The sequence below is a fragment of the Caenorhabditis remanei genome, chromosome X, assembly GCF_010183535.1.
Source record: "Caenorhabditis remanei strain PX506 chromosome X, whole genome shotgun sequence".
In the NCBI taxonomy this organism is placed as follows: Eukaryota; Metazoa; Nematoda; class Chromadorea; order Rhabditida; family Rhabditidae; genus Caenorhabditis; species Caenorhabditis remanei.
This window is the reverse complement of record NC_071333.1, coordinates 15,770,248-15,781,298: the sequence shown is the minus strand read 5'-3', so window position 1 is coordinate 15,781,298 and position 11,051 is coordinate 15,770,248. Positions and strand designations below refer to the sequence as shown.

The 11,051-nt window shown below is 38.3% G+C and overlaps 1 protein-coding gene across 1 annotated transcript; it reads left to right on the top strand.

Moving 5' to 3' along the window:
* Window positions 1-4,136: 4,136 nt before the first annotated feature.
* Window positions 4,137-5,527, top strand: GCK72_025145 (uncharacterized protein; the record flags this gene model as incomplete). Its single annotated transcript, XM_053736213.1, has 9 exons — window positions 4,137-4,221; window positions 4,272-4,439; window positions 4,486-4,556; window positions 4,601-4,709; window positions 4,757-4,854; window positions 4,912-5,013; window positions 5,068-5,137; window positions 5,187-5,299; window positions 5,348-5,527. The coding sequence occupies 9 exons, from the start codon at window positions 4,137-4,139 to the stop codon at window positions 5,525-5,527; spliced, it is 996 nt and encodes a 331-aa protein (XP_053579779.1).
* Window positions 5,528-11,051: the final 5,524 nt, after the last annotated feature.

The window sequence follows — 11,051 nt, the reverse complement described above, 5'->3', positions numbered from 1 at the left end:
GACAAATAAATCAAACGTTTTAGTTGGTTCTTTTTTCCATTCTCAACTTGCTCTCACCGTTTCATCAAAGAAAATAGAAAATTGGGCAAGCGAAGGACGAAATGCGGTTTCAATCGAGTAGAAGTCGTAAATTTTGCGAACCAACGATAAAAACCAATGTGCCGCGAAAAGCCGGCAGAATAAGAGGGGAAGGAGGATGGAAGAAAGTCGAGGATAATTATACCTCGCCTCTTTCCGTTTGACTTCAACATCGGGAACTGCGGCACCAGGGAAAATGGCAAAAAATGCACACGAGAGCCGAATGGGGGCGGAGTCAAGGGGTAATTCATCTGAGAACCCAAAAAGGGGAAATGTTGTATCTGTCACATACATTTCAAAGATTTCTCGTTGTCGTGAAAATTGAAAAATGAAAATTGAAAATGAAATGGAACACAACCAAGGGGGTTTGCAGAGAATGGGGAAAGACGAGGGCACACACACACATACACATTGAAAAAATCAACGGAAGTGAGCGGAGAAACAAAAGCGAGGAAAGAGGAAACGACGAAAAAAAAATGAGAGTGGGGCTGGAGATAATCGAAAAATTGAAATAAATTGTGTGGTTGCATTGACATCTCTCATGAATTATTGATAGATCATCATCATTCCAGTTGTTGCAAAATGAGAAAAAGTGGGAATTCGAATGAATTTCGTTTAGAAACACACGTTTACGAGCAAACAGCAAATTAAATTCTTGAAAATTAAATGAAGGGACTCTCAACTGTTAGGTTTTCACAGAAACCACTACTATAACATGATGCGAAATTGATGTAAGCAGATTTGAAAAATCTCGGCCCGGCCCCGGTCGGCCTGGAGCCAAGAAATGTGCGCGATTTTCTCACAAAATGTTTGGAAAATTCCTAAAATTTTCATCAAAAAGAGTCTCTTTACGCTCGAGTTTTCATCGATATTTAAAAATATTGTTGAAAACTCGACTTTTTTCGCAAACAAGTTTCGAAAAATTCAAATTATTGAGTTTTTGTACTGAAAACCAAGCCGACCGGGTCGGTCCGGCCCGTTGCAAGTATGATGTGAGATATCATTCAGGTTTAACTCCTTCATTTAGTTAGATTTGCTAATAAAAGCATACCCCTAGGGTTACGGTAGTTGTTGAAATCTTTTCAAGTTTGAAATCTTCGTGCTCCTGCAAATAAAATTCGAATGATATTTTCAGTTTGACACTATGAATAGGTTCACAGACTAGCTCATGTATTGTATGTAAAAATTGAAGATTTATTGAAATATCAGTGACAAGACCGCAGAACCTCTTCTAGGCCCGATGAGTAACATATTTGAACTTGGTTTTGTAAAAAATGTCTTGTCTTTCGCGAACGCCAGATTCAAATAAGGTCAGATCCGTTGAGTGTGATAGGTTTTCAGTTTCTCACGGTGTACAGAGCTTGATATTGATATTTTATTTAACTATTTAAATATACAGTAAATGTCACTGGAGGTCAGGTAAAGTCCCTCACGAGACTAAACCTGAGAAAAGGAAACCGGGAAATAAGGAATTATAAAATAGGTGTTGGGCAAGGGGGAAGGAGAAAAAAGAAAAAAAAATTAGAATCGTGCAATGTTATTCACAAGAAGAGACTTAAATTCCGATGGGCAAAGGAAATGAGGGACATTAATAGTTAAGGCATTCCAAATAGGTATTACAGTTGAGAAAAAATTAGAGCAATTAGGATTTATACAGATAAGAGACATTGGGCGACGGGAGGAGGAACTTAACCTGGCATGGGTCTCAAGACTAGGAAAATTTGAGGCGCCGATTATGAGATTGTATAAGAGAAGTAATTGCGCTTTGAGCCTACGGTGGCGCATAGAAAAGAGGTCAAGTTGGGAGAGGCGATCCGAGTAGGAACAATAAGGTGTGTTACAGCGTTGAAGAATTTTCCGCGAAAAGAATCTGAGAGGAGTTTCGAGCTTGTGCGCTAGTTTAGATGATGAAGGAGGCGAATAAACGACGGAGCAGTATTCAACTAGAGGGAGAACGTAAGTTTTGAATAGGAAGATATAAAATTGACTTCAGAGTTCAAGAGTAAATTTCAGATGTGAATACACAAACCGTATGTAATATATTGGATATGTCTCATTCTGAAAGCTCTGAGAGCTGTGAACTGAAAACCATTACCGCTTCGTGTCATTCCCTTCTTGATAAAAACCGGTTTTCGTTTCAAACACTGTCATTCGAAAACAAGCGAAGCACTTCTGAAACTTTAGTTATTTCCAATTTCCCAACGATATTAGAAATGCTCGACCTTTAAATTAGTATTGTTTGCGAGTACTTGTTCTTCAGTCTATTTCATCACATCGTCGCCTATGAATGAACACAACAAAAATAAGTTGAAACCCAGCTGTTGTTGGTGCCATGCTTTCTATGAAGTTTCTGCCAGTGTAGTAGCACAAAAAGAGACAGATATTCTACAGGAGAGCTAACTAACAGCTGCAAAAAGAATGTTCCATTTTCCTGGCATTTCATCGCCTATTGAGGACGGCACTCGTGTTCTTCCACTACTTCTTCGGTTTTTGTATTGATAGATTTTGACAGTAGTCGAATCAGAAAAGACGAACGATTTTGGTCAATGAGAAAAGATGGATGCTTCAAACAGTGCGCCGAACAGATTGAAGGCTATTCCATTTTCAAAGAAAGTAAGCTTTCTTTCAATTGTTCTTACTGTTAGACCGTTTTGCTATACTGGAAATGAGTAAAATGTGTATATAGAAATGAGTAAAATGTGTGCCTTAGGTTTGATTGAATTTTACGGTGTTCTAAGCTTGGAGAATACCGTAAAACTTGTAATAGGGGCACACCTAGCGGTGTCCAGTCGCAGCGCTATATCTCGGTTCGCAAAAGAAATATCAAAAAGTTTTTAACTGTAAAAACATAGCTTAATATTCACATAATATTTCTTCAGTTGAAGAAACTTATCTATTTTTGACGACAGCCGTGATAGGATGCTCCAAATAAGGCGCGCCTCTATTGCAGGTTTTTTTGGTATGTCACGACAATGAAGATAGCGTTAGTCAGTTAGATTTTGTAATTGAACGGGAAGCTTGTTTGTACCTTTTTTGCTGTACATAAATTTTCTGGATGGTCGCAGCTCGGGAAACTATTTCCCGTTAAATTGAAATCAATTGATTTATCGTTATTCTTTTGCCTAGGGAAGGATCCCGACTCAAGATGAACTCCGTTTCTGTACTCCGTTTCTTAGCAAAAACGGTGCACTTTGTGATCTTACTTTTCCCTCTGAGGAAAACTTTCATATGATCACACCAGTAGCTTCGGCTCACATAATTCTTCGACTTTTGCATAATTGATAAAATCTGTATGACTCGGATTCTTTCTCTATAGTTGTTTGTATGTTCTGCTTTTCTGACCAATCAGTTTTTCGCTACCCAACAAAACACGGAAATGCAAAAGTTCCAGACATAGCAATTGAACCACAACAGAAAGTGAAGGTTGCATAACTGATTAGTTTGTCCGTCCTGACAGAAACTGACAAGACGCCCCCAGACCATTTTGACATGATGTAAGAGTTTTTGCAACAAATCTGCTCCAAATGATCACCGAATATTGGAGAAAAAGAGTGACTAATAAAATGTTAATTTACTTTACGTCAATCATGTTGCTCTTACCTCTGCTCTCGCTCTTGAACTGATTGTAACATTAAAAATAATCCATTTTAGACAAAATACGTCTGAGAGCACGTGTCCAGACATTTTGTGTTGTTACTTGGTGCAAGTTATAGGTTAAATGGATGAAATATATTAGATATGATTTTTGTCATAACTTTCTGGACATCGACTTCCCCCATTTTTGATTCACATGAAGGTGTGCGAGTTCGAAAAGTTCCTTTCTCCAGAATTCCTTTTCTCAATTGTTTTCGCTTTACGTCATTATTTTTTCTTCTTAGTATTTGGATTGATTGCTTGATATCTAATGAATTTTATAACTTGATAACAAAAATCAGAATACACATAATCTGAGTGGTTATTAAACTAGACAATTCTCCCAGAACTCATTCACTCTGCTTGAACTGCTTTGCTCCTATAAGTTGGTAAATTTCATCAAGCATTCATTTTCTAGGTTGACAATGAACGAAGACCAGCAATTGCCTCCTGCAGGTTATGTGCGGAATGAAGATCTATTTGTTATCACATATATCTATGTGATCTTTGGTAAGATAATTTGGTGATGATAATTACTAATAGTAGCTTATTAGTTTCAGGAGCCACAACATTGTTTATGAACATTCCGCTGGCATTGTATCTGTTGAAAACAACCAGTAGAAACCAAAAAGAGCTCATTGTTATAATTGCGTTATCACTGAGTGACACAATCTGTGGCGGACAGTTCTTAGCTATGGGAATTTATCGTTTTCTTGTTTGGTTCAATGGTGAGCCAATCGTTTTTAAGAAAATTCCACTTAAAATAGATTTCAGAGGTTTTCTATATCAGTCAAGCTGCCTGCAACCGGCAAGTTATTATAGCATCCTATCAGATATGTATTCAGGTTAGAAATTTTCAAATTTTGAGATTCAGGCTATTCTTTTTCAGATGGATAACTTCTTCAGTCTCGCAATCGCCCTTGACAGACTTTTTGCCGTCTTATTCCCTGTTAGATACAACAAATGTGGACCAGGGTATACTGTAATTCTAATCTCAGGTATTTATCTATAAAGTGAGATCATAATTGAGACAGAAATTTTTCAGCACCAATTGCTGCATCATTGATTGGTTACAGTGCCCACCTGTTGGCTTTGACATTTCTGCCTCCAAAATTTGTTGATGAGATTTGCTTCAACTTCCTGGTAGATTTCATTTGTTATAACCATTTTAACCAAAAATCAACACTAATAAATTTCAAGGTCGTACTTCCTCAATACCGTATCTACTTATCGTTCCAAAGAATGTTATGTGTTTTTATCCCGACTCTCATCTATTTCTTCATTTATATTCGCATGAAACTGGTAAGAGCTTTTGTCCCGTCGGAGTACTTGTAATGTCAGCCAACCAATTTTCAGAAGTTTCAGAGATATGGAAACTCGAATGCTGTTCTTAGTAAGGGAATGAGACATTTGACAAAAACAGTTGGTAGGTTTACGCCACAAATTTTTTCAAATATAAGATTTCGGATTTCTAGCATACATCACTCTAGCTTCCTTCTTTTTAGTCTTGGTACCAGAAGTATGGTGGTACTTTGGAATATTTGGCGGGATGGATGCCAGTTTCTATTTTATGTTCATTCTTCTCAAGGTATGTACTTTACAACAACCCACTAATCTCTCATTCTCCATCTCTCAGAAAATTGTCTCATTCTTCATTCACACTATCCGACATCGGGAACTCATGAAACATGTGGAAAAGTTGTTGCCGAGAAAGCTCACTAATTTCATTCATTTTGATGCCCAATCTCATTCGGCGGTGTCTAAAGTGAAGGTTATGAGAGAATTCTCGCATCCCGTGACTACCAGTATGCGGTAATGCCAGTTTCGAGAGTTATGTGATCAAAGTTCTAGTGGTGCCGATAAATGAGTGGTTTAACTATTCTGACTTTCCTATAATTTTGTTTTCTCTCGAAGTTTATTCCATATGAAAATTGTTTGAAAAATTGTCTACTTTGGGGTTTACGTAGAAAGTCTGTGGAACATGGGGGTTTTCTTCTGCCCAATTAAATAAATTTTATTAAATCTGATTTGCTTATAATGATGTCATTTTTCGGAACTCCCGCCGACTAACACTCAACGAAAAGGTGTAATAAAAAATGTAACTTTACACTGTTTTACATGTTTTAGATCTGTTCTTTCGATTGTCACATTTCAGACTGGGTGGGATTTCTACCTTTGGAAAATAATGGTGAATGTCAGCAAAAAAGATCAGAACTACTATGAGCCTGGTTATATGTTGTGGGAATGTATATAACCGAAGCTGATAGTAGCACCGCTCTAATTGCTTGTACGAAAGAATATCAGCATTATGACGTCTCATCAGAATGAAACGTCGGAATAAACAGAGAAATCGTTTGGAATAAACAGGAGAGTAATATAAACATTCTGGCAGCAGCCAGCAGATGAATAGAAAAGTATACGTTGTTTTTCCGAAATTGCAATGTGTGCTGCGAGTTGCCCTTCTCTCTTCTTTCTCTTCATCTGCTTCTCTTTTCTCTTCGTCATCGTGCATTGTGCTCTTGCTTTGAGACAAATCTACGTTCTCATCTTGTCGACGACCACTTTTTTCAGAAACGGACGTTTTTGTATCTAATGGAAGACGGAATGGAACATTTGGAATGGAAATTTAGATGAAGAGGCACAGAAAAATGGCATACACATAAAATATTTTTAAGTCATTCAGATAGCTCTCTAGAAATGCCAAGTGGTGTCATAAATTTTATCTGGAAGACAAGACCTGAGTAGCCTGTTCAATATTGCGCAATTACCGTATCCCCCAGAGGATTACTGTATATTTTTATGACCCCGCCAAGTACCCCGATTGCTCATCGTAAGGGTTGCGTTGAGCGGCTGTTCGACGTACACCTGATGTCATGAGAACAGAAGAAAGGAACAGGTGGAAAGTGACCTTTAGACTCTATTCGAAAAAAAGAACTGGATGGTTATTGGGAAGATACTGACAAACTAATAGAAATAAATAAAACTCTTCGATAACTCGAGAAAAAATTACGGGAGAAAAGAAAGTTTGCAAGAGGTTAGACACTCTTATCCCGAAGATCATGTCTGACTCGTTCAAAAAAGGAACGCGTACTCAAAAACTAAAGTATCTTCCAAAAATAAAGTATTCAAGAAATAGCAGTGTAGAAAAGTTGTTAAGATATCAAATTCAAAAACATTTACCAGTGATTGACCTCCAAATATGAAAAAAAGGGGGGTATTTGAGTTTAGAACTCGGAAGAATAGAACTGCGACAAAATAAAACTGTGAAAATATAGAACAGGAAAAAATAGAACTGTTACAAAGTGGAACAGTGAAAGTTAGAACTGCTACAAAACAGAACTCAACAAAATAGAACTGAACACAATGGAACTGCTACAAAATAGAACTGTTACAAAATAGAACTCTAGTTCGAATGGAGCGCGTTTGCATTTTTTCTTTTTAGAAGAATCAGAACGACTTTTTTTTTCAATTTGAACAATTATTCGATGAAAAAAATGAATTTATTTAAGAAAAGTCAAAAATAAATGGAATTTTTGCAAGTAAATGCAAGCGCGCTCCATTCGAACTAGAGTTCTATTTTGTAACAGTTCTATTTTGTAGCAGTTCCATTTTTTCGTAGTTCCACTTTGTTCGGTTCTATTTTAGTCAGTTCTATATTTTCACAGTTTTATTTTGTCGCAGTTCTATTCTTCCGAGTTCTAAACTCAAATACCCCCAAAAAAAGACGTAATTTGACAGAAATTTGTGGTTGAAAATTCTAACGATATTCATGAAATTCAAAACAGAAATCTCGATCATTTTCTGCACGTCTGCATAAACAATGTGAGAAAAAAACCATCAAACTTGTCAAATTTTGGCCTGGCCGGTCGGCCTGGATTCAAAAATAGTACCTATTTTTACCGAAATTAATTTTCTTAATTTTTCCTCAGAAATTCCAATTTCTTGATGAACAAGTTTTTGATTGAATTCTGAACTATAGTCAAAAATTCGTCTAAAAATTTCAAAATTTCATTCAAAATTTAGTTGAAAAATTGTTTGAATTTCAAACCCCGGGCACTCTCTATAAAATTTATGAAGTTTAAACAAAATGATTCCATAGGGGAACTAATGAAAACTCAGTTTTTAGTCTAATATATGTCTTTTTGATAACCATCCGACCAAAAAACACGGCGTTCCCAGAGATGTTAGTTCAAAACGCTATATCTTGGTTCCGGGTAGAGATAGCAAAAAGTTCCTAATTGACAAAATATTGAGAGATATTTGAAGAATATTTCGTTGATCTGAAAAAGTTGCCCAGCTTTCACGACAATCAAGATATGAGGTTTCAAAAAAACTTTTTCAAAAAAATGCTGTTAAAAATTCTTTTTGTTTTCTTCAGAAAACCGATTAAATCGCTGTTCCAAAATTTTCTGTTTTTATTTGCTTTTTTTCAACTCAGCATTATGCAAAACACGTTTTAAAATCCCGTTTGGCGCCACCACCATAAAAACTACTATTCAAACACCCCCGGTTTTCATTGTTATTGGGGCGCCATTGCAACATTTTTCCCTGTATGAAACCTTTTCTGAAAACATTGGATTCAAGATTTTTCAGATAGTGAAGGCCTGTTGACTCACTATGATGATGAAAAAATTGTCTACGAATTAATGTGTTGGTAATTTTATATTGTTTTGATCTTGCTGAAACAGGTTACTTGCTAACGTCAATAAGCCAATTGTCACTCGCATCATCCCGGCGAATCGAAGGAAAAACGGAATCCAAAGTTGTGTGAACTGTCGATATGAGTCTTTGTAACTTCAACAAAATTGATTTGGTGTCGAAGCGTTCAACACCTAAAAAACTGTAAATCTAACAAAACCATGTTTCCAGATTTGCCGTCACGAATTTAGTAATTCCTCTGCCAGCCAACCCGGAACGCTATACAGACCCGGATCCCAACAACTTCGATATTTTTAGTGTTGAAATATTGTCTTTATTGCCAAGTGCCAAGCCAATTATTCAAGAAAGTATGTTTTCAAACTTCTGAAGTCGTTTTCAGGTGGAAGACACCCAACACGAAATTTCTGCTGACAGAGATACGGTGGAATCAGACTCTTGAATTATATGATTCTCCATAGACCGCAAATACACAGTTCTTGTATTAGCACCTATTCTCTCCAAATATTGATTCTCCGTCCATAGTATAAGACCTACCACGTTGGGTTGAGAGAGAAAAATGTAGATAAGAATCTCTCTATCTTATATGACGTATTGTACATGCATTGTTCTCCAAACCCCCGTCTTCCTAGATTGCACCCAGTTATGGATCTCTGTGTGTGCTATCATACCGTATCCCCCTCTTACTGCAGATCGTCTTTGTGTCGTAAGAGGGGTATTGAGGGGGAGTTTCCTTTCGGCATACGGCCCTCTTACCTATCCTACCATCTGCTTCCTCGTATTTGCAAACGGACCAAAAAACGGCTGATGAGAACAATAGAGGGCGATTAGTAGAGGTGTGGGAGACTGAGAGGTGTGAATCTAAGTCAATTTTGTTGATCATACCATTGACAGTCAGGAAAAACCACCAAAAGTTCAAATTCGCTCTTCAATATAGCAAATGGTAAACCGGTAGAAAACACATTAGCTTATGTAAAAATGTAGGACACGCTCTATATTTCAACGTTTCATATTTCGGACCAAAATTTATTTTCTCTATGACCTCCCGTCGCTCAATGCTCTCTCGCTTGTCCTATGCGCAGATTTTGCTGTGAGGAGAGGGCTCACCTTCATCTGTCTAAGACAGAAGGTCCTAGAAAACCAATGCCCGTTGCTTCTCGTAAAATTAATGGTTGGGTGAGGGGTCGGAGTAGACCACAATAAATGAATATGAATTATTTTGGCAGACGATGACGCCAAACGTTTGAAAAAGGGGGATTGATGCTTGCCGTCGAATAACAATAGAAAAACAACTTCTCAGACTTGTAAGCGACGGACCCTTAATTTTAGAAAAGAACGTCAGAATCAATTCCAGAGGAAGCGCGGACTTGTACAATAATAATACTGTTTATGGTTTTAGCTGCAAATCATAGTTTCCATTCCGGATATTCATTTCCAAGTTTTCTTTCTCTTTCCCATTAGTCACCTATATGTAGTTCAACCATCGTTAATTTGTTTAGTACCACCCTCCTGAAAAGGGTTTTAAAATGTCTGTTAAGAGATCCGAGCCGAATTTTCACCCGGTGATAGAAACTATGCAGTTCTATTACCGCGGTAAGAATTGGCGTGGCTCTCGTCACAGAGAGCAGAGAGAGAGCCGGGCCTTGGCAGTTTGATAATCAATTGGAGATAATCAACTAGAGGGATATATCACCGGTGAGAAGAAGCTGCCGAGGTGCCGATCCAATCTGGGGAATAGCTTAGAAAGCGAATATAGTGAACAAGTAGTAGTGAATAAAGGTCCTTATCAGAATCGACTGACTCGGGGACCCGTACCAGTTTCCAACCGGTGATAGCTTTCTGCTGGTCTATTACCGAGGTCGAAACCAGCACGGTTTCCGTCGTCAGGGAATAAAGTAGGAGGATTGGACCTGCACCAATGTTCACCCGGTGATAGTCTTTCTAGAAATATAACCGAGGCGAAAACCAGCAAAGGTCCAAGCCAGCAGGGAATAGGGGAAATAGGGGAATCGGCGAGATCGGACCTGCCCTGATTTTCACCCGGTGATAATCATTCTTGAAATATCACCGAAGCAAAAACCAGTGTAGGTCCGATCCCACCGAGGAGGGTGGAGGGAATAGAGAATATTGGTAGGTAACAGTGAGTAGTGTAGGTCCGAGGTTTTCTTCAGAATAGACTGACTCGGGGACCCGCACCAGTTTCCACCCGGTGATAGGTATTTCTTATATATTGACTATTACCGAAGTCGAAACCAGCACGGTTCCCGTCGTCAGGGAGTAAAGTTGCAGAATTGGACTGCACCGATTCACCCGGTGTTAATCATACTTGAAGTATAACCGAGGTGAAAACCAGCAAAGGTCCAATCCAGCCGGGAATAGAGGGAGGGGAAGGGATTGGTAAATTGGTTGGATCGGACCTGCCCTGATTTTCACCCGGTGATAATCATTCTCGAAGTATCACCGCAGCGAAAACCAGTGTAGGTCCGATCCGACCGAGGAGTTGAGAATATGAATAGGTAGCAGAGAATATAGATCCTTATCGCAATATCATGACTAAGGGACCAGTACCAATGTTCACCCGGTGATAGCTTGTAACGGTTCAGTCCTATCACCGAGGTCAACATCAGCACGGTTCCCGTCGTCAAGTGCAATGGAGCAGGATTGGACCTACACCGATGCTCACC